The sequence below is a fragment of the Heloderma suspectum genome, chromosome 17 (assembly GCF_057233095.1).
Source record: "Heloderma suspectum isolate Gila_16-S chromosome 17, 16-S_ref, whole genome shotgun sequence".
In the NCBI taxonomy this organism is placed as follows: domain Eukaryota; kingdom Metazoa; phylum Chordata; class Lepidosauria; order Squamata; family Helodermatidae; genus Heloderma; species Heloderma suspectum.
Window position 1 is genome coordinate 11,287,377 of NC_139474.1, and position 27,355 is coordinate 11,314,731.

Genomic DNA, 27,355 nt, shown 5'->3' on the forward strand with positions numbered 1-27,355 from the left:
CTGCCCATGTTCCCCAGCAACTGGTGTCCACAGGCAGACTGCCTCTGAGACTGGAGGTAGCATAGAGGCATCAGGACTAGTAGCCATTGATAGCCTTCTCCTCCAGGAATTTCTTCAACCCCCTTTTAAAGCCATCCAAAGTGGTGGCCATCACTACGTCTCGTGGTAGCGAATTCCATAGTTCAACTCTGTGCTGTGTGAAGAATCCCTTCCTTTTATCCATCCTGAACCTCCTACCCATCAGCTTCGTAGGATGCCCCTGTTGGGTTCCAGTACGATGAGAGAGGGAGAAAAATGTCTCCCAGTCCACTTTCTGCACACCAGGCATCATTCTGTGCACCTCTACGTCCCCAGTCTCCTGGCAATCCCAGGTGGACGTTTAGTGGCCTCACCTGCTCCACCACCTCTACCAGGGGGCGGCCTTCCTCTGTGCTTTCGCGCTTGCTCCACACGTACGTCTGCTGCGTCTTGATCTGCAGCATGCAAAGATTAAGAACTCAAGAAGAAGTCCAAGATCCCCCACCCAGTGAGAGGGGGGCGCAGGATGGGCGCCAGAGCTCGGCATGCAGAAGGTCCCAGGTTCCATCCCCGGCATCTTCAGGCAGGGCAGGAAAAAACCCTGCCTGAAACCCTGGAGAGCTGCTGCTGCCAGTCAGTGTTGGCTAGATGGACCCAGGGTCTTGCTCAGTACAAGGCAGCTTCTGATGCTCCTAGCGAACAGCCAGCAGCTCCTGGAGGCTCACAACTAGGACACGTAGGCAACAGACCCTCTCTCATCAATGCCCTCCCCACTCCAGCAACAGGAATCTAGAGGTTGATTGCTCCTGCACATGAAGGTTTCACATACGAGTTCCAGATGTATATATATTGGTAGATTCAATACAGAAAAACGTCTCTAAGAACAGAAGAACATCAGAAGAGCCCTGCTGGATCAGACCAAGGGTCTATCCAGTCCAGCATTCTGTTCACACAGCGGCCCACAAGCAAGGGATGAGTGCAGCAGCACCCTCCCGCCCAGGTTCCCCAGCAACTGCTGTGCATAGGCTCACTGCCTCTGAGACTGGAGGTAGCATAGCACCATCAGGACTAGTAGCCACGGATAGCCTTCTCCTCCAGGAATTTGTCTAACCCCCTTTTAAAGCCATCCAAATTGGTGGCTGTCACTACTCCCCTTGGGAAGAACGGGCAAGAGTCCTTTTGAAAGCTTCAGCGAGTTTTGGATGCCCGGTTCGTCTTACGTTCAGAAGTTACATCGCAACACGGCGAGCTGCCTTCTACGGGGTCAAAGCGCCGGTCCATCCAAGCTCAGTACGGTCAACGCTGACTGGCAGCAGCTCTGCAGGGTCCGAGGCACAGTTCTTTCCTAACCCTACCTGGAGAAGCCGGGGATCGAAACCTGGGACATTCTGCATGCAAAGCCGGGGCTCTGCCACTGAGCTGCAGGCCCTCTCACGCCGAACCTTAAGGAGAGCCATTTATTCCCATGATCCCTTGCCAAAATAATTTTTTTTTTTTTAAATTTTGCAAAGACAAAACCAACAAGTTAAAAAAATAAAGCACTGCGCATTTTAACGTTTCCGCATAAATTGACCTCAGAGAGTTGTTTCCCACCTCCTCCGTAGGCCTCCTGGCAGAAAGAGTGGAATACATGCCTGGCCGGAAAGGGTAGGATAAAAATGTGATAAAAGGCATAGATAGGGAATAGATCAGGGGTCCCCAACATCTTGGGACCCATGGGCACACTTGGGAATTTGAGAAACTGCTGCAGGCACCCCCACAAAACGGATGTGGCAGCCCTGGGAACCTGGCTAGGCAAGAGTTGTGCGGGCGGGGGGGGGTGGGAGAAAGGGCGGGAGGGGGAAATGGAACAAGTTGCTTCCTGGCCTGCCCAGTCTTCTTCCATCCAGAGAAACCGTTCCTCTTTCTCTCAACTACCAGCCTCTGGCCTAGCTATTTCTCTCCTCCAGCCCCTTCCCTTGCTATTTCTCTCCCTTCCCCACCCCTAGCCTACTTCTTCCTCTCCCTTCCTAGCCCCCAGCCTTGCTCCTCTCCCACTCACCCCTTTTATCTTGCTTTTTCTTCCCCCTCCTAGCCTCTAGCCTTGCGCTCTCTCTCTCTCTCTCCCCCCCCCTACCCTTTTGCCTTACTTTCTCTTCCTGCCCACTGAACAGCTGGTTCAGGAACAGGATGGAGAACCTGGCGTCCTAACGCTTTTCAATTTTTTATGGGGCTGGGAGTTAGAGAGATATGCGGGCGCTGTTGGAGAGCCCCGCGTTGGGGACCCCTGGAATAGATTATGGCACCCTCCCCCAAGCTGGCACCTACAGGTTTGGATGCCAACTCCAATCAGCCCCAGCCACGGGCCAGGCTGGCTGGTGCTGATGGGAGCTGGAGTCCAAAACATCCAGGGGGTGCCGGGTTGGGGAAGGCTGGATTACGGGGGGCGGCAGGGGGCAGCTGCTACTAACCTCTTTCAAGAAGTGCTCGTTGGTAGTTTTGAAATTCTTTAGCCAGGTTGAGGCTTCCAGGGGCTGGTCGAAGCGCTCTTTGTTGTAAGAAGACGGCAACAGTTCTTTGCAGTTCTTCACCCAGAGGTGAGCTGCAACGTAAAGAGAAAGAGCCGTGCAGTGCAGCAGGGAATGTGGCGTGTTCAGCGTCCAGCTCAAATGGTGCTATCACTTTTACAGCCTCAGCCAAAGGCCGTAAGGAATTGGCACGAAAGGCATATTAATGCTGAGAAGAAACAATCCATGTGAAAGTTCCCTAAGTGATGCTTGCTTCCATTTAAAGAAGCCCTTGACTTGCTCTGACTCCTGCTCCCATCTCAAGGAAAGCACCAATTCAGACCTTTGAAACGAGAACAAGATACAGGTCCTTGCAAGACTGGGCAATTCCAGAATGCAGGCAGAGAAGGTTCCGGGGGAAATAAAATACAATCAGATGGAACACAGATGGGGCAAAGTGGATTTTGGAGGATGGGGTGGGGGGAAGCTTTGTCCCACAGTAGATTTCTAAAAGAAGAAAATAGTATATTTCACAATATTAATGCTCCCATCCTACATACATATGAGTTGTTGAATTCTGGGTTGTTGTGACATGTGAAAAAAGCCATGCTAACAAACCATGGTTTGTTAACAGTGAACAACCCAGAAGGAGAAGCCAAGGTTTGTTGTTGGGTTGTGAATTTTGGGTGGTTTAAACCATGGGTTGTTGTTATGTGTGAACCTAGAACTGTGGGATTGTTTTGCCAGGCTACAGAGGTGGCAGGGAAGAGTGGTCAAAAACCCAGCTGCATTACATGCCAGGGAGGGAACCGGCAAAGGAGGTGGAAACAAACAGCCCAGGGATTGAGAAAACAAACCATGTTTTGTTCAATCACCTGCCAGACAAACCCCGGGTTAAATAAACCATGGATTAGTGTTATCTGCAAACCAGGTCATTTTCACTCAAATAAATTGATTTTGATAGAGTTAGCTATCAAATAAGCGTACTTTGGACAGCAGCCTTAATTTCCAGTATAAGATTCAGTATAGCAAATGGGATCTGCAACAAAATGTTACAATGCAGAGCGCTACCCATTCAGGATTCCTGTCACCCCATTCCATTCCTCCACTCTCACCATTTTCTTCTCACAATAGTAAGTCAGCATTCTGTGGCTACTGAGCCCACTCAGACCTCAATGGGCTGTTTTAGTTCCCCTGCAACCCACCAGGTTCCCCCAAAGCTTGCTGATACCTCCCTTTTGTGCATGGATGGTGCCGTTTTGACTACATAAGCATCAGCACTCGCAGCCTGATCACGGGAAATACAGGGAATGATCTGAATCTGAAAGTTGCCGTTCCTTTTAAGTGACCACAGGAGTCCAGCCACGGGGAGGGGTGAGCTACTTGGACACAGGGGCCCTTAAAACCCTGCCTTGCCCCCCTCTGGTGCTGCTTAGAAATGGAGGAGAATCACTCATCTGAATGTTCTTCCATATCAGAAGATGCCCTCCAAGTGGAAGGCAAGCATTCTCTATCAAGGACAGCCATCTGTTCTCTGTGCATGTGCTAGCTTCAAACATGGAGGGAGTTTCACACAAGCAATTCCTTCCCTCCCTTCTAAATGGTACTACCTTGCAAGGACTGCACCATATGCTATTTCTGAACGTCTGAACTGGCTCTGTGTGAGAACAGGAGAGTTAATGCTAATGGGTCTCTTAAGCGGAAATGAGAGAGGAGATCCTTTTATTCATTTACGTTTATTCATGGTTATTCATTTAAGAAATTGCTCATCTAAAATATCTCTGTGGAGTGCTGTAAGGCCATCCATAGCTACTAGTCCTGACGGCTAAATGCGACCTCCAACATCAGAGGCAGTCTGCCTCTGTACACCAGGTGCTGGGGAACCTGGGCAGGAGGGTGCTGCTGCGCTCATGTCCTGCTTGTGGGCTTCCCGTGGGCAGCTGGCTGGCCACTGTGTGAAAAGAATGCCGGACTAGGTGGACCCTTGGTCTGATCCAGTAGGGCTCTTCTAATGTTCTTATCTCTGACACCAACTCACTAAGTGGACTTAGGCAGGAAAGGAAAGGCTCCTCCTGTGCAAGCACCGAGTCACTGCTGACTCCTCGAGGGATGCCGCTTTCGCTGGTGTTTTCATGGCAGACTATAGCAGGGTGGTTTGCCATTGCCTTCCCCAGTCGTGACTACCTTTCCCCCAGCAAGCTGGGTACTCATTTTACCAACCTCAGAAAGATGGAGGGCTGAGTCGACCTGAGCCGGCTACCTGGGACCCGGCTTCCGCTGGGATCGAACTCAGGTCGTGGGGAGAGTTTCGGTTGCAATACTGCCGCCTACCACTCTGCGCCACACGAGGCTCTTTGGACTTAGGCAAGCCAATGATCATCCTTACAACAGCCTTCCGAGAGGGCAGTGTTACTCCACCGTTCTACATGGCGAGTAGGGCATAAGCTGAGATAATAGGGACTTAGGCAAGCCACTATTATGCCCTACCCGCCATGTAGAACGGTGGAATAACACTGCCCTCTCGGAAGGCTGTTGTAAGGCTGATCATATATACTAACAGCAAACTCATTCTCTAAGGCCTAATCCTTAGGTAGCCAAAACAATCCACAGACAAATGGGAGATAGCAGCAGGGTTGGGGAAACTCCAAGTTTGCAGAAGTACAATATTTTCTTTCTTTTTTTTAGGGAAAAAAACTAAAGGGGAGAACACTCCCCCACCTCAAAGAAAAACATCCCGCCTCAACAACAAAAAAACACCTCAATAAGGACTGAACATGCTTAGTGGCAACAAAATGCAGAGTACCTGGGGGGAGAACAGGAAAATCAAGGGGAAGGACGGAATGGAGTATTCTGGAAAAGGGCTGCTCTTTTCCTTCTCGTTATTATTACTACTACTAACTATGGTTACTACTACTACTGCTACTATGATTACTACTGCTACTATGATTACTACTAGCAGTAGAGATAAGGGCTGGATGTGCCTGATCTCAGAAGCTAAGCAGGGTCAGCCCTGGTTAGTACTTGGATGGGCTCACAAGTAACATAAAAATACATTAATAAAATCACAACAAACAATATTAAAATATAACGATTCACAAGGATCCACCCCATGGGGTAGAACGCCCTTCTACCAACAGCGGGGTGGAGGAGACGGGAGGAAGAAGCCCACCTGAAGCAGGCTCTGAGGCGGCCTTTGCCTACTGCCTTCTCCCTCCTGGAATTCTTCCTACAGCCCATTGGCAGTAATGGCCCCCCGGGAGGGAGGGAGGGAAGCGCCATGTATACAACTACTGCACCATATAAAATTTTGTCACAGGTTGACAATATCTGTGGTGTTAACTCTCAAAAAGCACAAACTGTTGATATGCCGCCTTACTGCGGCCATCCTAATCAGCTGACAGCGAAGGAAGATTCAAAAGAAAACATCAGTAGTAACTAATGAAGGCACCGGAGGACATTAAAAAGCTAAGTATTATTATGCTTTGACTATGTTCAGAGCCTCTGGCTGCATGCCAGAGCATCTGCCAGGCGCAGGGGTGACACAGCGTCCTCACCATCTGGAATGTGTAGGATGAGCCAGTTCTGCCGTGCGCAGTAATGGATGGCGTGGCAGAGGGTCATGGTCTTCCCCGTGCCCTTCTCACCATCTTCAAGGAAAAGCTGTTAAGGAAACCACAGCACCGCCATCTGCACAACCGGCCAGTGCATGTGCACCCCCGCCATTGCTGCCGCTGAAACTTGCGGCCCCAGTGAACATTAAAGGTGGCTGAATGAACGCAACAGAGAATCACAGAATTTTAGAGTTGAAAGGATGCCTTAGAGATCATCTAGTCCAAGCTCTTCTCAAAGCAGGATCTAGGATGCAGCTACACATGTCCATCAAGCCTCTGCTCAAATACCTCCAGTGAAGGAGAGAGACGCCACCACCTCCCAAGGCAGTCCCTTAGATTCCTCCCAATCTCTCATCAAAATCTGCTCCCTTAACATTTCCACCCATTGGTTCTAGTCAATCATGTCTTCCCTCCTGCCTCTCAATCTTCTCTTCTCCAGGTTAAGGTTAAAACATACCCAGCTCGGCACAAATACAAGTTGAGAAGGAATTTACATGGTCACGGAGCCCCAAGATGTCAAATGTTATGATTTTCAGGAAAGCTTCCAACCCTTATGAATAAAGAGGCAGGGATATTTCCCTCCTGTAAATATGGAAAGGAGAAACAACAAACATGCCAGGGATACCCAAGTTGAAATTCTGGTGTGGGGTGTGTGTGTTTGTGTCTTGCCTCTCAGAGCAGCCATTTTCAAGAAGCGCCAGGTCAAATAACTTCTTTCATCCTTGCTAACTGAGATAGCGAGTCTTCAACCTGCACAACCTAGCATTCTGTGGCTTAAGTGCACTTCTCAGACACCGCTCACCCAGTTATAACTTCTCTTCTCCACCATGAGGACAAGAAACTTGGTTTACTGGGGCCGGCGAAAGCCAAAAGTCTCAAGATTCTTTGACTGATACCAGAAGCCCATCATTGCAAGACAGTGTGATCTACAGCCCTACTTTAGAGGATACAGATGACATATCGGATGGCGGGGTAAGCAAAGTTGGTGTGCTTCAAGTAGGTAAGAAGTTCAATGGCGGGCTGCCGCACCATGAAGCATGCTTCGTTGAAGGTTTTCATCTGTTGGGACCCCACAAAAATGAAACATAGAATCAGACCTTGTAGAGAGGGGATTGTTACAGACAACCAAATATAAAACTTTAACTCGCTGTTTAAAAAAAAACTTTAAGGGCACAATCCCACGCATGTTTAGACAGAAAAAAATCCTACAACTCCCGGTATTCTCCAGCCAGCCAGGTGCAATTTGCACAAATTAAGGAAATGACGGCCCCAGCTTGTGCAAATGTCAATTTTGAAAAAAGATCCTGAGAAGAGTTCCCGGATTTGGGGGAAAAGCCCACAGCTTGGCTCAAAAACTCAAGCCAAGCTGGGGGGCTCCAGGAAACCTGACGAGCCTAAGAAGGGCCGGATTTCCCCACAATGGCCATCCCTGCAGCCAAGTGGCTTCTCAAAGTATGCTGGTCAACAGGGAAGAGGTGTGCTCTGTGAAGCCAGGAACTCAGCCAGAACTGGGAGAAGCACTGGCCAAGTCCCAGTCTCCTTCCTGGGAGAGGCACGGAGAAAGGGAAAACGCGTGGGTGCACAGCCACACTCCCTATCATCATCCAGCCCATGGGGGTCCGGCCGGGGCAATTCAGCACCCCACCCCATTCTGGTTTGACAGCCCTGACTGAAGAGACTGCTACGCTGCCTTTCACAATATAAATATTTACGGTCGTTGGTTCGGTTCCTAGAGCCACCATTTCACATCTGGCTCCACCATTCCCCAGCTACTATCTTCTACTCCAGCCAATGGATCTCAAGGTTCAAGGGTTTAAAAAAGACACATTCCACAAAGCCTTGCAAATCTAGCAAAATTGCGGCAGATGAATAGTCTGAACCGGGGACTTCCTGATTCATAGCTCAGCCTCTTTGCCACAGTGCTACAGCAGTGGTCAAAAAATATTTTGCTGCGTTCACAGAACCCGTGCGAGACCATAATCACCACTCCCATTTTACAGAAATCAAAACTTGGTCTGCTAAGCCCCACTGCACTCTCCCCACCCTCCAACCTCAGACCTGTAAGGAAGACAGAGCACCTGTAACTTGAAGCGTTCTGGCAGTCCATGAGGAAACATCACCTTCACCTCCTGGGGTGGGAGGCTGTAGTGCTGGCCCACGTGCTCTTCCGTGTGGTTGGCCTGCAGCGTTGGAAGGAGCATATGCGGTGCGTTAACAGACCCACGTCCAGTCCATGTCAGCTGCAACTTGGACAGTTCTTTAATTGTTGCTTTATTTGCTTGCCAGACACTTTGAAATCTTTTCCCCCACCCAGGTGCAAAGCCGGAGATACATTTAGCAACTATAAATAAGTAATTTGAGGTGCTTTTTTACCTTTACTGTGCAATCCTATGCATGACTACTTTGAAGCAGGTCCTTCTGTGCTGAAGGGGGTTTTACTGACTCGTAAACACGTTTAGGATTGCAGCCTTAAGGCGTTACTTCAGGGATGGGGAAAGTGCAGCCCATTGGGTGTTGGGGGACTGCAACTCCCATCAGCCCTAGGCAGCATACCCAATGACAAGGGATGATGGGAATGGCAGTCCCAGCAACATTTGGAGGGCCACAATTTGCCCACCCCTGCCTTACATGGTATGGGACCTGCTGATCTCAAAGACTTCACCGCTTACATTCCCCCAGCAATGACAGCATGGCCTGCCATGCTGGCTGTGGGATGATGGGAGTTGTAGTCCCACACATCTGGAGGGTGCCAGGTTAGGGAAGGCTGGTGTACACCCATGTGTATATATACCTCTTAACTTAGGATAGCACTTCATAACTCTGATGAAGTGGTCACTGGTCCATGAAAGCCTAGGGCATAATACATATGAGAGGGCCTTCTCTGCAGTGGCCCCACACCTCTGGAATAAGTTGCCATCGGGGGTCCACCATGCTCCATCACTGCAGGCTTTTAAGAAGGCATTGAAAATATATTATTTTACTCTGGCCTTCTCTTGGTATGATCACTGCTGTTGCCGTTTTATTGCTGTTTTGTTGTTGGTTTTTATTACTGGTTTTATCACTCTTAATATTGTTACTGTTTTTATCAATCTTACTATTGTATGAGTTTTATGTCTTATTGTCATAGTCCGCCTTGTGAGGGCTTCTGCCCTGAAAGGCAACCAAGAAATATTTTAAATAAATAAAGTCCTTTAGGTGCCACGAATCCCTTTGTGGTTTTTACTGCAACAGACCAACACGGCTGCTCCCCGGGAAATTCACTCTCTCATATGATTCCCCCAGTGCTTTAATAGCTGCCAATGAGGCCCTCCTCCAGGGTCTATCCTCTGACCAGGAAATATCAACCTCTACCAGGAGCAGGGCCTTTTCTGCAGTGACCCTGGAGCTCCTGAACGCACACCAATTAAAAGTCTGCATGTCTTCAGTGGCCTCTTTCCAGAAAGATGCTTAAGGGCGCAATCCTATGGCCGCTAGTCGGTGGCTAGACAGCCATAGGATAGGTCAGTTCCCTAAGAAATGACCTTCACCCCCTCCTGTGCTGCCTCATAGGCAGTGCAGAACAGCCCCGGGCTCGGAATAGGAGCACAGAGCAGAGAAAACGGGGTGTTCCTAGGCGGGGAACTTGGAAATGCCAGTACGACACATCCAACGTGTAATCCAGCCGCCGCTTCCCCCACTCCGACTTCCCGCATCTAGACAGCTGAAATAGGTTGTCTAGTCGCAAATGCAGGGCAGCTGAAATGCGGAGGGGATGATCCCCTCCGTTCTTTTCCTGCCCTGCATTGGATAGGTAGGATTGCTCCCTAAGAGGAGGGAACTCTTTTTCCTATGAAGGACTGTAGACCCATGGTAAAAAGTCAAGCAGGGTCTGCAACTGATGGTGGTTGGAGCCTAGGCCAAACACAGGCAGAGCTTGCAATACTATAGAACAGTTTAGCTTTCTCTCTCTGTGTGCCACCCATCCTCTTCTCTGTGCAACCTCATCTCTGCAGGCCCCATAACAACAACAACACTTCTAAAGCACCTAAACTTTTCTAAGCAATGTACAGCTATTGAAGGTAAGACAGACTCTGTTCACAGACTTGCAATCAAATAAGACATACTACAAGAGGAAAAACATAGTGGGGATGGATGAGGAAATTAAGCCAAGGGCCAAATCTTTTCCAACAGGCCTTCAGAAACCCATTGGGCAGTTGCTTTCTATTATTTTTATGACTGCCATTGCTTCAGTGGATTTGTTGTAAATGTTTGCATTTTATTAAGCACTTATTACCTTGCAAATGTTTCGTGAAAGATAGTTTATAAACGCTGCTAATATTGAAACACCGCTAGAGCAATGGCACAGACCCATGAATAATTTCATTAGGGCACGTTAATGAATAAGCAGAGTTTAAAGAGGGCGCTTACAAGGAATTTACTAACAGCAGCTAAAAACTTTGTAGCTCAGAGTTGGAGAAGTGTCTCAGGCTAAGTAAGATTTGGATTCTAGCAAAAATGACCCAGTTAACAGAACATATACATTCAGGAGAGGGTAGAGAAAACAGTGGAGAGGTTCCCCCCAGCCCCACTAGCAATTGGTCATTAGTTATTCGGAAGACAGGATAGAATTTAGACAAGCGGGACTTGCAACAAACATTTGCAGTATGGAGCACCTGTTTGCTGTTCCAGTCAGTCAGCTGTGCTCTCTTTCAGGATATTCTATTACCCTTCCCTCCCCACTCAGTATTCTGGGACTACTCGGTCCCCACGGGGGTGTTTTGGGGGTCGCCCACTTCACAGTTCTTTTTTCTGAAGGTAGTTTGTACTTAGTGCTCTACTGAGCCAGCCAATACCTCCCCCTTTGCAAGTGGGTGGTATTAGCACTGGCACTCACACCTGATCAACAGAAATAGAGGGAATTATGACAGAGTTTTTCTCCTATGTATTATTAGTAAAGTTGGTTACCAATTTTTCTCTTACGCGTGTATGTGTAAGCTTTTAATTTCTTTAAGATTAGTTGTATTATATATTCCATGTATTTTATTTACCCTGTTTTATTGTTTTGCTCTGAAAATAATTATGTACACACATGTAGGAAGGTCTATGGACTTAACACTATGTGTGTGGGTGGGTGTGTGTGTCTAAATTTCATGACCTCCTTGGGAGCTAATGACTTTTGAGGGTGGCTTTAGCTCAGGAACTGGGGGTGGGAGAGGAAGGAGGTAGCTCAGTGGCAGAGCACCCGTTTTGCATGCAGAAGGTCCCAGGTTCAATCCCCGGCATCTCCAGGTAGGTCTAGGAAGGAATCCTGCCTGAAACCCTGGAGAGGCGCCGCTACTCACTGTCGACAATACCGAGCTAGATGACCTAAGGGTCTGACTCAGTATAAGGTGTCTTCCTAAACTGACCATTCTGGAACAAGGACAACATTTCAAGGAGGTGGATTTAGGTCCTTCGCAAAAAACCATTTTGCAGGAAGGCTAATCTGCTGGGTCAGGGGGGAGGGTTGGTCCCACCCACAAAGATCCCAGAACATCATTCAGGTTCTGCCACTAGGAAATTGAATGCTGTGACATATATAAAAGGTGCACAGGTCTCTCATTTTGCACCACCCATTCTGCACCCTTTACACCAGGGGTGTTGAATTTCTTTCAGCCTGAGGGCTGAACTGAATTTCAGAGAAGCGCTCAGGGCCACATCCCAGTGGTGGGTGGTAACAAAACATGCAAAATACCAGCATATTTTAGCTTCAAGCTCTCACTGCCAGTAACGAAGCCTTAGGAGAGGCATTTCAACCTTTTCAGATGGGGAGAAAACCACACAAAGCCGAGAAACCACAAAATGGATCAGTGGTTGGGGGAGACTGCAAGGCCAGCTGGGGAATCCCAGAGGGACACATTGGGACCCTGGCTGGGCTGGATTTGACCCACAGGCCTGAGGTTCAACACCTCTGCTTTACACACTCATGAAATGGATGTTGCCTCTGCTCATCAGAGGGGGTGTTAAGGAGCTACACAGAGCACTGAAGCCCCCTTGAAATCACAATGGCCAAATGGAAACTCCAGGTTCAGAGGTAGCCTACCCCTAAATTCTAGATACTGGGGACAAGCAAGAGAAAACGCCTGCTACTTGTGCATCTTACTTGTGGGCTTCCCAGAGACACCTGGCTGGTTATCATTAGAAACAAGAAGTTGGACTAAATTGAACCTTGGCTTGAATCCAGCAGACACTTATTTTTTTTCTGATCTCAGCAACCTCTTTAGTTCAGCAATTTCACCATGCTTTGCCAGCATGCTTTCACATGCATCTTTGCAATCCCGAGGGCTAGGAACTTGCTTTTCGTTTTGAAAAGTCTGAAGATTCTTAGGAGGCCACAATCCACAGAGAATACTGTGTTCTGTGGAACCACAACATACAGGCAGTACTGGACACAGCCAATAATTCTTGACTTTGGGTTTAAGCCATCAGATGCTGAATTGGGAATGCCAGGTTTGTGAGGTGGGGAGTGACATTCTTAAGTCCGTTTTCAGCAGCATCAACTTCGGCTGCCTGGACCCAGATTGGGCTTATTTGTTCAACGGCAACGTATAGAGGCCAGTTGCCTGGCAACGCCAACCAAGACCTGGGATGGCACAGGCAATCCCTTTGCCATCTGGGCACTTCTGCACGGATGCTGGAGATGCTGGGGGGGTGTCACATGACAGGATCTGCCTGCCTGTTGCCGTTTCCATGGAGACCCCAGAAGAATCGGCAGCAAAAAGGCTCCCAAAGGCAGAGGCGGCAGTAAAGAGCCTCGGAAGGCCGATTTATCCAACACATTTCGCGCTGCTGCAGCTCATACTGGGGAAAAACAAGGCGGCTCAAAGACTGTAGAAGGAGGGAGCCCCTTTAGGCAGCTTCTGAGTTCCCAATGGCTCTCTTTTTAACACCAGGACTGTTTTGTCTTTTTTGCAGTTGCACCTGTGGTGTACGTTAGGTGTTCATTTATATTAAAACATATAGCCTACCTCTGTTTAAAATATGCATTAAGAAAATGACACAGCTTGACAGCTATAATGCTAGAACAGCTGTTACTGCAGTCAAAGTATGTTAGGATATTTATATCAGGTGCCATCTTAACATGGACACACACAGATTATTTTTTTAGTGGATATTCGAAGCTGTCTTCTAAGGAGTCAGATGCAGAGGCCCATGAAATTTGGCCAGCACCAGTAGCTAACCCAAAGTTTTCATCACCAGGACCCTTCCCCTCTTCCCCAAGAGGCAGGTCTCCTCCCTGGCCTTTTGCAGGTTGCCCATGCAAAACACAGCGTGAGGTCGGAGACAATGCCCCGCTCCCCTCTCCCTGGCTCCAAGCTAGGGACAGAGCGAGAAGATTGTTCCCAAGTGCCTCAGAAACACAGTGTCAAAAAAAAAAAAAAAGACGCTGCAAAATTAGGGCAGCAAGCGTTAATTGGGAATCAACAACGCTTCAGTTGATTAATGAAGTGGGGCCCCACTTTTAATCAGCATGGTTGAAAGTCACTTGGAGGCTGGTTTGGTTCCGGCATGTTCCAGACACACAGGGAATTTACAAGGCAGACAATAAAAACGAGTTCTCCCAACAAGGACTGATTGAATTAGTTTATTACATCGTAAGTTATCTCAAAGAGGAACCTATGCGGGGTGGCGGTCGGTCATTGGCAATGTGCAATTTTACTTTAACATAATCAATTAACTGCTCAAGAAAATTTATCTATCAGCTAAAAATCCTTTAAATGGGTTCTTAAGTAAGAGTTAGTTCACAAACTAAATTAAAGCCAAAGACCAGTAAAACTAGGGCTCAATATAACCGCAATGATTATGAGCACAGCTAGCTCTAAGTAGGACATTTTTTCTGTCTAAACATGCAGAACATTGTGCCCTGAAGTACCTAAGCCCTTGGAAAGGGGTTTCAATCTTTTAGAATGGGGGGAAAAAACTGCACGAAGACTGGGAAGCCACCAAATGATTGGTGGTTGGGGAAAAGTGGGTGGAGCCACCTGGGAAACCCCAGTGGGGCAGATTTGGCTCCCAGTCCAGAGGTTGCCCATGTTGGCTGGGGATGATGGGAGTTGCTGTCCAACACAACTGAACAGCCCCAGGTTGGGTGAGGCTGCCCTATTGGATCAAACTGATAGAACATGCCTTTAGCCAGAGCCACCACCTGTGTCTCCAGAAGCAAAGCAGGGTCCAGATCTAGGAGCAAAGGCCAGGTTATACCTTATCATTCAAGGAAAGTCTGCTCCTGAACTTCACACAGGCCACCAACAAGAGAGAGCTCCACCGTAATAGACAGCAACGCTCACTCCCGTCCACAACCACTTCAGGACACCTGCTTTCTCATCTCCACTTCTTCCCAACACTGACTCACCGGATCACTCTCACCAGTACGGAAGATCGCTCTGGGCTTTTCGAGTGGAAGTTGGGTACCCTGGATTGCTGCAGTGCATTGCCAGCTCCGGGAACTGGTGTGAAGAAAGCAGTCATGTTCCAGCTAGGGGGAGAAAGAGCACCTCAGCGAGCAAGAAGGTTGCATGTGCCTACAGCAGTGGTCAGCAGACTGCAGAAGACTGCTCCTCTCTAACGGGGGTAGGAGGGAAGAGAACAAAGAGGGCAGCAGTCCCTAATAGGGGAAAACCAGATTAACCTTCTGCAATCTCTTGGCCTCCAGACGTTTTGGACTACATTTCCTAAGATTCCTGACCAAGCTGCCTGAAGCTGATGGGAAGCAAAGTCCAAAAGTCTGGAAGGCAACAGGTCGGGGAAGGCTGGGTGAGATCATTCTATGAAAACGATGTCAATGGAAACCAGGTCCTATGAGGAACAATTGAAAGCACTGGGTATGCTTAGCCTGGAGTAGAATAAAGGGGTGGACTAGATGACCTCCAAAGTCCCTTCCAACTCTATGAATGATTGATGTGAGGGCTGGCTCACCTTGTGTCCCTGACAAAGGAGTCTCCTCAGATTCCTCAGCATCATCCCTGTCAATAAAAAGACAAGAGCTTATTTCAGAACAGAAGGTTGCTATGTATTTATTAAAAATATTTCATAAGAAGATAAGAAGGACCATGCTGGATCAGAGCAAGGGTCCATTTAGTCCAGCATTTTGTTCACACAGTGGCCAACCAGCAGCACATGGGAAACCCACAAGCAGGACAGGAGTGCGACAGCACCCTCCCAGCAACTGGTGTACATAGACTCACTGCCTCTGATCTGGTAGTATACAGCCATTCGCACTAGTTGCCATCAATAGCCTTCTCTTCCATAAATTTGTCCGGTCCCCTTTTAATGCCATTCCAATTGGGGGCCAACACTACATCTTGTGGTAGCGAATTCTATAATTTAAACTTTGCGCTGTGTGAAGAAGTCCTTCCTTTTATCTGTCCTGACTCTCCCACTAATCAGCTTCATGGGATGACCCCAGGATCTAATATGATGAGAGAGAGAAAATGTCTTCCTACCTACTTTTTCCACACCCTGCATAACTTTTTACACCTGTATCATGTCTCTCCTCACTCGCCTTTTTCTAAGCCAAACAATCCCAGCTGTTGTAACCTTTCCTTCTAGGGGATTTGCTCCAGGTAAATCCAAATCACAGAATGTACACAATAGCACAGCTTTCCCCAACCTGGCACCCTCCAGATGTGTAGGATTATGGGAGTTATGGGAACTTCTTCACTACTGGTTATGTTGGCTAGCACTGGTGGGAGTTGGGAAAGATGTACCAAATTATGCACAGTGTCAGGAAAGTGGATAGAGAGACGTTTTTCTCTCCCTCTCATAAAGTAGAACCCAAAGGGGTCATCCCATGAAGCTGATTGGTGGGAGATTCAGGACAGATCAAAGGAAGGGCTTCTTCACACAGCACAAGTAAAACTACAGAATTCACTTCCACAAGATGTAGTGATGGCCACCAATTTGGAGGGCTTTCAAAGGGGATCAGACACATTCATAGAGAGTAAGGCTACTAGTTAATGGCTACTAGTCCTGATGGCTATATGCTTCCTCCAGTCTCAGAGACAGTCTGCCTATGTACACCAGTTGCTGGGGAACATGGGTGGGAGGGTGCTGTTGCACTCATGTCCTGCTTGTGGGTTTCCCATGTGCTGCTGTGTTCCTTACCCATTTTATGGAACCCCCCCACCTTATGTGTTGTAATGTGTTCCTTACCCAGTTTAAGTCTACTCAGAAGTCTCTGCATGTCTACTCAGAAGCAAGCGGGACTAAATCACTCAGTGGCACTCAAACAGCATCTCAAACAAGCTTCTCCATCTCTGCTCAGAAGCAGGTATGAGCAGCATGTCTACTCACAAGTAAGCAGGGCATACCTTGGCAGGACAAGCCTCAGAAGTAAGCAGGACTGATTCACTTAGCAGTTTCAGCAGCTGATTGGAGATAAGAGCTTTTCCCTTCCAGCAGTGAAGGTGGGGCCTGAGGAAGAAGCTGGTGGGTCGGACAGGGAATCCCCACAGGCCGTATCTGGCCAATGGGCCAGAGGTTCCTCATGCCTTTGCTAGTCCATGAAAATTTTTTCACAATAAACGTTAGTCTTTAAGGTGGTATAAGATCCTTTATTGATCTACCTGATTTTACTTGCTTTATAGTTCAATCCTATAAAAGTCTATTCAACAGAAAGTCCCACTGAGTTCAATGGGGCTTATTCCCAAGAAACTGGGAAAAGCACTGCAGCCCTAATTCTACATCCCTTTAGGAAATCCTCATTTATATCTTCCCATCGGTTTTTTTTTAGCAAGTTCAACATGTCATCTCTCAGAATTGTTGAGGTTAATGTAAAGACCTTTTACCACAAAACTGAATAAATTAGGCATCCCCCCCAAAAATGGAACAAAAGAGCATACTTCTTAGGTTGTAATACTAAAGACATTTACTAGGAAGCAATTCCTATTAATTTAGTGGAACTTATTTCTGGCTAGACATGCTAATTGACTACATATTTGTTCTTTTTTGTTCAATTCTTCTTTTGTTAAGCTACTGGTCATTGCATAAGTTAACCATGGAATACATGGCCACAAAGTGTTGCATCCTACACACTCTTGGTGCTGAAACAAGTTTGCAGCATTAGTCCACAAAGCAAAAATAGGAAAGGAAATCAAAGCATGCTGTTTTTAAAATAAACCCCATTCCAATATGTAGTTCTCAAATCAGGATACCAACCTTGTAGATTCCAGTAGATTCCAAAAAAAATGTGTTAGCTAAAGTATCGATAAACAGAGAGTGTGGATGATGCCTATTTTGGTAGAATCGTTTTGAGGATTACTCCTGTGTTGAGCACAAAAATTAAACAGTCAGACCTGCCAGAAGGATCTTTGACTACATTTCTCAAAGAGAACACTCCAGATAGAATAAAGGAGAAACTAAAGACCCAGTTCACATGATAAAATGAAGCCATCATGGCTTGTCTTAATTGGCAGCACATTTTAATTGCCATTTCCCTCATTTCTCGCCTGGGTGCAGCTTGTCATGTCATCCAAACCTGGGCTTGTTTGAGAAGGAAACAACCCTCAAATAACCCATGAGCTGTTGTAGGGTTATTTGAGGGTTGTTTCCCCTTCAAACAAGCTATGTTGCATAACACAAGCCATGCCCAGGCAGGTAATTAGGGACATGGCAGCCAGCATACACCACCAATTAAAACAAACCACAGTGGTTTATTTAAGACATGGTGGCTTGTTTGATCATGCAAATCAACCTAAAACATAAGGTCAATGGTTTATCCAATGTAAGTAACTTATGCATTCTGTAAAGTTCTTATTACTTCCCTCTCCCCTAGATTCTAGAACAGAGACAAAGGTAAGCCCACAAATCCATAGCAAAGCAGAAACTTCTTTTTATTCAAAAGCCCACCTTGGAACTCTGAACACATGCAATAAACTCTTCAGTAGAAACACTGAGGTACAGAAGCCCAACCAGTTGGCTTGATGCTCAGGAAGGGGTTTTTATCCTTTGCCTGGAATTAAGGAAGATATTAGCTATCAATTTCAACTCAACAGATACCAAAGATGGAAGAAACAGAAAACTATCCTACTCATCCCTAGTGCCACTGTTAGTAGCAAGATTTTTATACCAGCTTTCAAGACAAATTTCCAAAGCAAAGTGCAGTATAAAAACACATCATAGGAAGTTGCCTCATACTGAGTCAGATCATTGGTCCATCCAGCCCAGTATGTCAACACTGACCAGCAGCAGCTCTTCAGGAGTTTTCCAGCCCTAGTTGGCAGTGCCGGGGATTGAACCTGGGACCTTCTGCTTGCAAAGCATGTGCTCTACCACCGAGCTACAGCTCCTCCCCAACATCACATACTTAAAAAATGAAAGATACAATTAAAAAAACAGCAAATAAACAAATTGTAGAGGAGAGGGGGGAAAGCATTATTAATCTCCAGAGAGCTTCAGCTATTGGGCAGTATAGAAATAAATAAATAAATTTAGGCTGAGATGTCATCTCTATACAGCCTTTATCAGGAGCTGGAATTATTTCACTGTTGCATTTATTTAACCTTTTTTTGGTTAGTTTAGCTATGTTGTTGTTGTTGTTATTCAGGTGTTCCTATGAATTGTTACACCACCTTCAATGCTATTCATTACAAAAAGGAAAGAATATTTTAAAAGATTACTAAGTGCATAATGGAAAAAAAGGAAAACTTAATGAAATTCCAATAACAATAATTTTTAGAAGTATAAGGGCACAATCCCATGCATGTTTAGACATAGAAAAGTCCTACAACTCCCATGGCTGGCTGTGGCATGCTTGAAGTTGTAGGACGTTTTTCTGCCAAAACATGGACAGGATTGCGCCCTTAGCGTATTTCTCAACTACAGATAGCCCGCCGTTCATATCAACAGCTGAAAGAACCCCGTATGGAGCTCCCCCCCCCATTTTCTCGCCCATCACAACCACCCTGTGAGGTAGGCCAGCACGGGAGACAGCAAAACCACGGCCAGCGAGCTTCATGGGCTTGTTTATTATGAGTGTGAGTTCGTGTGAGAACCAGGGTGGGGGTGGAAGAGAGAGACTGACATTGCTGCAGTTAATTAAAACAAGAAACCCGTCAGAAAAAAAGTGACAAGAGGAGCGATTCCGGATTAAAGGGACAAAAAGATCAACCCCCCCCCCCATAACCCTGGCTACAACCAGCAGCGCCCCCCAGGCCCAACCGCGCTTCCTTTAAACCTTACCTCAGCGCATTATACATTTTTAGCCTCCCTGGGCGCCGCCATCTTTACTTTCTCCTCAGGCGTGAGGGGCACTTTTTCCACCCGACGTACAGGCTCGCTCGAGGATCATACTTCCTCCGAGCGCGAAGCACAAAAAGAAAGCGCGAGAGAGGGAGGGGGGGAGAACGCGGGAGGGAGACATCTCTCATCCGACGCACGCCTCGAGAACGCTGATTGGCTGCCAGACAAGCCAATAAGTGGGCGAGCGGGCAGGATAGGCCGGCTGCGCGGCTGATTGGCAGGCGCTCGCGCGCCCAGGGAGGCAGGCGCAAGCGAAGGTCGAAGTCGAACCAAGAAAAGGGAGGGAGGGAGAGGCGGAGGCGGAAGACACGCACCCAGACAGTTAGAAAGCGAGAGCGCGAGACGGCGTAGAGAGGGAGGAGTGGGCGTGGCCAGGGCGCGCGCGAGGGGGAGCGAGCGAGCCAGCTAGCTAGCCAGCCAGCGAGGCGCGAGACGGGCGCTCGCTCGGGCGCGCGCGCGCTGAGCCCAGAGCGCCGCTGCTAAGCCTGCCGCCGCCGCCGCCGCCGCCGCCGCCGCCGCCACTACTACTACCGCTGCTGCCGCCGCCGCCATTTTGGATCCGCGGCCGCCTTCAGCGCAGCAGCGCAAGGAGGGGAGTGGAGAGAGAGACGCGGGCAGAGTTGCCCCGTGGTGCCGCCGCCGCCGCGGGGGCGAGTCGGTTCTCCTCCGAGCTCGCTCTGGCCTTGTTCGCCCGCCCAGGCGGGTGGCCACGGCCTGGAGGATGAGGCGGCGCGGAGGAGCCCCAGCCGGGCCTCGCTGCGATACGGTGAGTGAGGCGGCGGCGGCGGCGGCGGGCGGGCAGGCAGGCGGCTCCGCCCGCCCCTCAGTCGGTCGGCCCGGCCGCCCGCCCCTGACAGCTAGGCCCCAGCTCGGTGGCCGCGGCGGAGCCGACTCCTTGACAGACGCCTTCCCCTCGGCGGGGTGGGGAGAGGGAGAGGGCCGGCCTCGCTGCTGCTGCGCGGGGCTCCTGACAGCCAGGCCTTTCGCGCGGACGGTGGGAAAAGCGGGGGTCCTCGCGGCTATTTGTGTTTCTCTTGAGGAGGGGGCTGGAGGGAAGGAAGGGTCCTGGGCCGGCTGATTCGTGCTTGGGGAGGGGGTCTCTCTCTCTGTGCCCTGTTTGAAGGGGGAGGTTTGGCACCTCTTGATACACAATGCGTGTGTGTGTGTGGGGGGGGTGTAAGTAAAATTTGTCCTTGCCTTAAGAGAAGGGCTCGATCCCGTCATGGGGGTGGGGGGGTGGGATGTGAGATTCCTGGCAGGGTCTTACTCGGCTTGCAGCATGATGGTGTGTGTGTTTTCCAGGGGTGGGGAAGAAGGAGCTTTACTTGCATGCACGTCCGTATGGAATTCTTGCAGCTTCATTTTGGGGGTTGTCTGTGTCTATATGCTGTGCGTGTATACAAGTGTGTGGGTGTGGATATGTACATGCGTACACTATATGTATGAATTGTTGCAGCCTAATTTTGTGCGTCTTGCCTATAGAATCCTTGTAGCCTCGTTTGCGGAGTTCTTGCAGGCGCACTTTTGTGTGTGGGTGCGCGTGGAGGGAGGCTGGCGGTGTCTTGAATTCTCGTAGGCTCACTTTTGGGGGGCGGATTGTGGAGTTGTTGCAGCCTCGTTTGGGGAGAAGGGAGGTTACATATGGAATTCTTGCAGGCTCACTTCATGGTGTGAATTGATGTATGAGATTCTTGCAGCTGCATTTTTGAGGGGCAGGGATTGATCCTTCTGGTCCATGTTTAAGGTGAAGGTTTGATGTGCTCACACACAGACGCAGCTTCCCTCCGTTTTAAGGGAAGTGCTTGGTTTATTTTTTTTTCGTTGGGGGTGTGTCTGTGTGTAGATTTCTGGTTGTATTCTGGGTCGGTTGGTGTCTGAAGGGAATCCTTCTGGGTGAGCAAGATGGGAATGCTGGTGGTCGCACCCTTGTGGTGCGTGGGTGGGCTCCTTGACAGCCCGCCCACTGTTCTCATAGCTGGAATCTTTGACGATAGAGTTGATGGATAAGGTTGGGCTCTAGGAACGGTAGTTTGGTGTATCTGAGATAGATCTGTGTGTGTGTAAGATTGATTGATTCTTTGGTACCAAGGACCACCTCAGAGCTGCCAAATTTCCTGCACAGAATATATTTCCTTGGTAGGGGATAGCCTAGCATGTGATGTTCTCTCTCTCTTTCTCTCTCAGCGCACGCACACACACACACACACACACACACGTGTGTGTTACGCTGCATGTATAATTGTTGGGAAACTCGCAACCAATCACTGCTTCCCTGCATGTCTACACATGGCAATAGATCATCACACATGACAGACTGCATGTGCCATCCACACTAATTTGTGTTTTTGAAGTGTCCTTTGGCTCTTGTGGGGCCAAATAGATTCTTGACAGCTTACCCCATTAGAGTTGCAGGTGAGAGGGTTGGAAAGACTCAACAGGGTGTTTTGTGGTGATCAGATATTCCTGTTTAACTGCTCCCAGAATCTGGGAGGATTGGAGTACTACATCCTATTTCTTGAGAAGTAATGAACTTTCTCAGTGATTAGTGTCCTGCAGCCTTTGGCTTAATCTTTTGGTCTTCACTCCCCATCATTACTGAAACAAAGCCTGAGCACAATTTCGTCTCCCCCCTCCCCCTGAACCATATTCCTCTGTCAAAATTTGGATTGTGAACTCTGGGCAGGTACCTGTCCCCCCACCCTCACGCGCACACGCGCACACACACACACACACACCACCTCTGTTATAGTGCTGTGTAAGAAATAATAGAAGAGTCATGTTAGGTTAGACCAAAGGCCTCTTTAGGCCATCATTCTGTTGCTACGGTTGGCACCCAAATGCCCACGAGAAGCCCACAGGCAGGACATGAAGGCAACAGCCTTCTCCCGCTGTTGTTCCCCAGCAACTAGTATTGACTAGAAGCCACTTGATAGCCTTATCCTCCATGAAATAAATATATGGGTAAAGGGGACTGTTCTAATCTCCATATTGAGAGGGAAAGCAGTATGCCTTGTATTTGTTCCTCAGAAGCTGTATTACTGGAGGTTGTTTTTATATATTCTTCATTTTCTATTTGTCAACTGCTGTTGTGCCATTTTGACATTTCATATATATATATATATATATATACACACACACACACACACACACACACACGTTAACCCAACCCCCTTTTTTAATTTGATGCCTGATACCATTCACTCTTTATCCATTTGCTTAAACGTAATAAAGACTGAATGGCCGCTTTGGGACTAGAGCTCCATAACAGTCATGTTAGTTCCTAGTTAATGTTTTTGCGCAGGGTGGGCAACTTGTGGTCCTCCAGATATTTTCGCCTACAACTGCAATCATCCCTTACCATTGGCTATGCTGACGAGAGCTGATGGAAGTTGTAGGCCAAAACATCTGGAGTTTTCTGTTTGTAAACCCACTGTGCAGAGAAAAATGTCACTGCTGCCCTAATGCATTGTTGGTATTCAATAAATGCTACACTGTAACTTGCAGTTGACTAGAAAGCTTAGACTAATTTACATGGAGCTCTGAATGGTCTTCCATCCAGACTGTGATTAAGCCCGCACCTCCTTAGATTCATTATTGCTATAGAATTAGGTGTTCCCAGCTCGGTCACTGAGCCTATAGTTCATGTGTTTTTCAGCAGAACAATGCATTCTATTCTGGAACCTCTTGAGTGCCTTATTAGTAGACTTTTTAAGCCACTCTGCAAGCCTTTTCGGTTGAAGAGTGGGGTAAAAATGCTTTAAATTCAATTAGGACTGCCTTCCATGTTCCTTTCAGAAGTTAAGGGCCTGTGACTTGACATATGAATGTATAAAGTTAGAAAGCTAAAATACGTGCATCTCTTTCAGTGAGGAGTTACATGACATTCAGAGTTGGTGCTCGTGTGGAACTAAATCGTGCTTATTGACTTAGCACACCTTCCTCCATGGATCTTAGATGGTATACATGGGTTTACAACGTTTTATCCTCGCAACATTCAGGGGAGTTAGGTTCAGCTGAGACGTACAGAGATTTGAACCTGGTTCCAGTTCAGCACTCCTGTCTGCCACACTGGTTCTCTTACTTATTCGACCTTCTGTTTCTCATCTGAGAGTGCAGAGGGGTGCACTAGGTGAACAACTGCTCCCTCATCCCTTATTGACTGCTCTGTATGGCTCATAACCATTTCCCTTACCATTCTGCCCACAAATGTTGGCTTAACTTATTAGCCAGCCATTGTTTGTGGTTGCCACCAGTCCCCTTCCCTCCCTCAGGTCTGGCATGGAGAGAGGTAGGCTCTTTTCTCATTTGTGTGGGGTATGGGGAAGGTAAGAAACAATGTGAGTCTCTCCTGTGGCTTGAAAGGGATTCCTGTGGTTTCTTACCTGATCAAAAATTACCGTATAAGTGAAACCTCTAGGATATGAATCTGTATGGTTCTGGGTGTCTTGCTTGCCAGATGGCTTGGTACGCTTGCCACTCTTGAGCTGGCGAATGGACTTGTGAATGTCTGCTGATTGACTTCTGTGTGACTCAAAAGCTTGTGTATTCCTACATCAGTGTTGTTAGCAGAAGAGATATTGCATCTGTCTCGTTTGGGACCAACACAGCAGCAGTATTTTCTTCTGGCTCATATTGGCATTTGCACAAGGAAAAGCTCCCCCCCCCCCCAATAGTAATACAAGAACTCAGGGACATCCAATGAAGTTAAAAAGTGAGAGGGCAGACAAAAGGAAGTACTATTTCACACAGCACATAAATTAACTATGGAATTTACTATCACAAGATGTAGTGGTGGCCACCAAATTGGGCAGCTTTAAAAAAGATTAGACAAATTCATGGAGATAAGGCTACTAATGAGTCGCTACTAATCTTGATGGCTAAATATTACCAGCAATATGCCTCCCAATATCAGTTGCTTCCCTGTGGGGACAGAATGCTAAACTAGATAGGCCTTGGTCTGATCCAGCATGGCTCTTCTTATATTCTTGTGTTCAGCTTTTGGAATTGGTAAGAAAAGTTGCTGATAGCGAGGCTTAGATTTTTGGAGGAGCTATTCTACCGGTGGATCTGCATTTTGGGGGGAAACGTGCCCTAGGTAGAAGGTTCCTCATTGCTAATTTAGAGCGAATTGCTTGAAAAAATCCTAAAATCCCTTGCTGTTCCAGTAAATAATTAGGGATCAGGATTGTTAAAAGGTTACATTCTTAGGTGTGGACCACATGACCTGAGAGTTTCCACCTTGGCATAGGATGAAATTTTGGACAGAGAAATAGTTCTGAATGACAAATAGGTTCCAGTGGGATTCCTTTAGTTCTCTACCTGAGTTGAGAGAGAATAACTGGGGTATGTAACATTCCATGCTTTACCAAGGCTGCAGTCATAAGCATGTGAATGTACTTTCAGTGCAATCCTATGCATGTTTAGTCAGAATTAAGCCCCAGTGAGGTTAGTGGGACCTCTCAAGTAAGTGTGCATAGGAGTGCAGCTTTGGTCCTAATGAAATTACTGTAACTTTGCAAACAAGTTTACAGAAGTTACTGGCCCATGAAAAATTATACTGACCAGCCTGCCCACAGAAACCTACAAATGGTTTCTGGCTCATCAGCAGTCTTGGTCAGGGGAAATCCCAACTCTCTTCCAGTTTATAAAAGCATTCATATCTGGTCACCTATAGGAGATCTTTACTTGCTATAAGCAGCCAAGTAAACGGCTATTTAAAAAACCTGAATTAGTGGTTCATATTTCCCAGTATATATGCTTAGCATTGACATTAGTGACATCCATAAGTCTTCTTCATGTTGTGATGAATAGAATTAGACAGAGTTGCCCCTAGTAGCATGTGTAATGGAGCATTCCTTCCCCAGTTTCCCTTCTCACCTGTTTTGGGACAGAGAGCCAAGAATTGAAAGGAAAACCTAGGTTCCTTGTCACTTAGGGGATTCAACACTTGCTGCCAGGTTTGAAACCTTCATTCATTTCTGAGTGAGTTCCTCAAAATCAAATTCCAAAAGTAGCAGTAGTAATACTGTTATTAATATTAATAACTAAAATACTAAAATATCGCAGAGTGGTAAACAAGCTTTTGAGTCCCTCTTAATCCAGCTGGAAGAAGGGTTGTGGGGAATGCAAAAGCTTGCTCACTACATTGTGATAGTTTTCATTGGGACAAATAAAGATACTGCCCTTCTGCTACTTTTGGACTTTTTTTCTAATGGTCTTAGATGGCTACCTGCAATTTTTGTGTGTGCTAGTTCGTATGTCTATCTTTCCAGATGAACCTGAGCTGAAGAGGCAGCGCTGGTCAGGTAGGGGATGGAGGGAAAGGTGGCTTGCTTGGGGCATAGAAGGATATTGCTGTGTAATGGAGCTGCTACAGTACCATGGTTAAGAGACTGAAATATGAGTCAGGACGTTCCCAGTTCAAATCTTGCCTCTACCGTAAACTCACTAGGTGGCCTTAGACAAGCCACTCTCTCTCAGCCCCACCCCACCTGCAATAAATAATACTGACCTACCTTTAGTGTTGAAAGGAATGCAACAAGGTAATGCACTGAAGCACTTTGAACACTCAAAAGCACTGTACATGTGCTAATTATTATTAGCAAATGTGTTCAGATGAATGTGAAGGACAGGCGCTTGGGAGTTGAGGGGGCATTCTTGGAACTGGAGAAGAGGCGGTGACGACTTGGGGCTCTTGGGCTTTGGTGTGTGTCTCTAAGGCCTTAGGGACTGTGGTCATCCCTGATGTGTTGGAAAGCTCAAAGCTTCCTCCTCAGGCTCACCTGGTAAGAGGCAATGCTATAGGAGGAGACCACCAGAGGGCATCGGGGAGACTTGTGCATCAGGACTCAGTCTGGGTGAATGAAAGAGGGCTGCCCTAGGCACTTAACAGCAAACACTTAAACAACAAGTGCGCCACTATAGAAACACTTAGAAAACAGCACTGCAATTACAGCTGTAATAGTAATTAATTACCAACCGTGTTTGTAACTTTAAAAAAAAGCCTTCTGACAATCCAGATTGACAGCTGCCTAAATAAAATAAGCTTTGGGTAGAAGAGAGGAAAGTCAGTATCAGTGCAATTTTAATCAAACATACAAATGCATGAGACAAACAAAAATGGATAACCCTGTATAGAAAAACCAGATATTCATATACAGCACAGAAGCCTTGAACATTGGAGCCTTTATTCAATTTCTGCCTGTATCTTCACCGTTTCAAACATAAGTGTAAATCAGGAGTGAGGAACCAGATGTTTTTGGATTCCAGATTCACACCAGCCCCAGCCAGCTTGGCCAGTGGTTGGGGATTACATAGGAAACTGTCTTATACTGATAGAAACCATTGGTCCAGCTAGCCCCATATTGTTGACACTGACTGGCAGCAGTTCTCTAGGGTTTCAGGCAAGGATTTTTCCAGCCTACCTGGAGATGCTGGGCATCAAATTTGGGACCTTCTGCAAAGTAGATGCTCTACCACTGAGCCACAGCCCCTCCCCAGATTATGGGAGTTGTAATCCAACAATGTTGGGGGGGACATACGGTCCCCACCCCTTCTGTAAATCATGAGGACAAGAACCTTGTTTCTCATTTTTAAGAACCTTTTGACATTATGCTTCCCTTCTCCCGCAATGCAATGGATCCAGTTTACGAGTTCATGAAGCTCCTCTTCCCAAGCTTCCCCATTTATTATAACAGAGGGGGCTGTTCTATGGATGCATTGTTTTAATTTATTAACTTTTATAAGCTTTTCTGCACCATAATGGGTTTCCCATTATGGCTATCAAAACAGTGCCTGTCTCAGACATAAGAAAAAAAAAAACCTTGTGCTCTTTGCAGGAGCAGTAGGATATAAATGCTGCTGCTGCTGCAGTTGTTAATAACAGATATCTCTGCCATGGAGAATCTCTCCCAAATTGTTTATTTGATGTATATACCGCTTACCATATCTAAAAAATATGAACAGAGGAACCTGCACATGCAG

The 27,355-nt window shown here is 47.3% G+C and overlaps 2 protein-coding genes across 8 annotated transcripts in view; one reads left to right on the forward strand and one right to left on the reverse strand.

The window, feature by feature from the left end:
• Positions 1–19,375, reverse strand: part of DAP3 (death associated protein 3) — a 28,512-nt gene extending 9,137 nt beyond the window's left edge. For 2 of the 6 annotated variants that reach the window (XM_084824776.1, XM_084824773.1), the window contains exons 1-10: positions 19,313–19,375; positions 17,981–18,083; positions 17,291–17,395; positions 15,050–15,096; positions 14,487–14,609; positions 8,194–8,295; positions 7,066–7,174; positions 6,059–6,151; positions 2,469–2,599; positions 393–473 (exon numbers count right to left, since the gene is read on the reverse strand). In XM_084824776.1, coding sequence (XP_084680902.1) covers positions 393–473; positions 2,469–2,599; positions 6,059–6,151; positions 7,066–7,174; positions 8,194–8,295; positions 14,487–14,609; positions 15,050–15,094 — 684 coding nt within the window. In that variant the 5' untranslated portion in view covers positions 15,095–15,096; positions 17,291–17,395; positions 17,981–18,083; positions 19,313–19,375. Of the gene's footprint in view, positions 1–392; positions 474–2,468; positions 2,600–6,058; positions 6,152–7,065; positions 7,175–8,193; positions 8,296–14,486; positions 14,610–15,049; positions 15,097–16,443; positions 16,629–17,290; positions 17,396–17,980; positions 18,084–19,312 lie in introns of those variants that run through there. The other 4 variants (XM_084824775.1, XM_084824772.1, XM_084824777.1 and 1 more) reach the window with 3 other exon arrangements.
• A 334-nt stretch (positions 19,376–19,709) lies between these two features.
• Positions 19,710–27,355, forward strand: part of ASH1L (ASH1 like histone lysine methyltransferase) — an 81,830-nt gene continuing 74,184 nt past the window's right edge. For both annotated transcript variants that reach the window (XM_084824751.1, XM_084824752.1), the window contains exon 1: positions 19,710–20,138. The gene's annotated coding sequence lies outside the window, so the exon portion shown is untranslated. The remainder of the gene's footprint in view (positions 20,139–27,355) is intronic.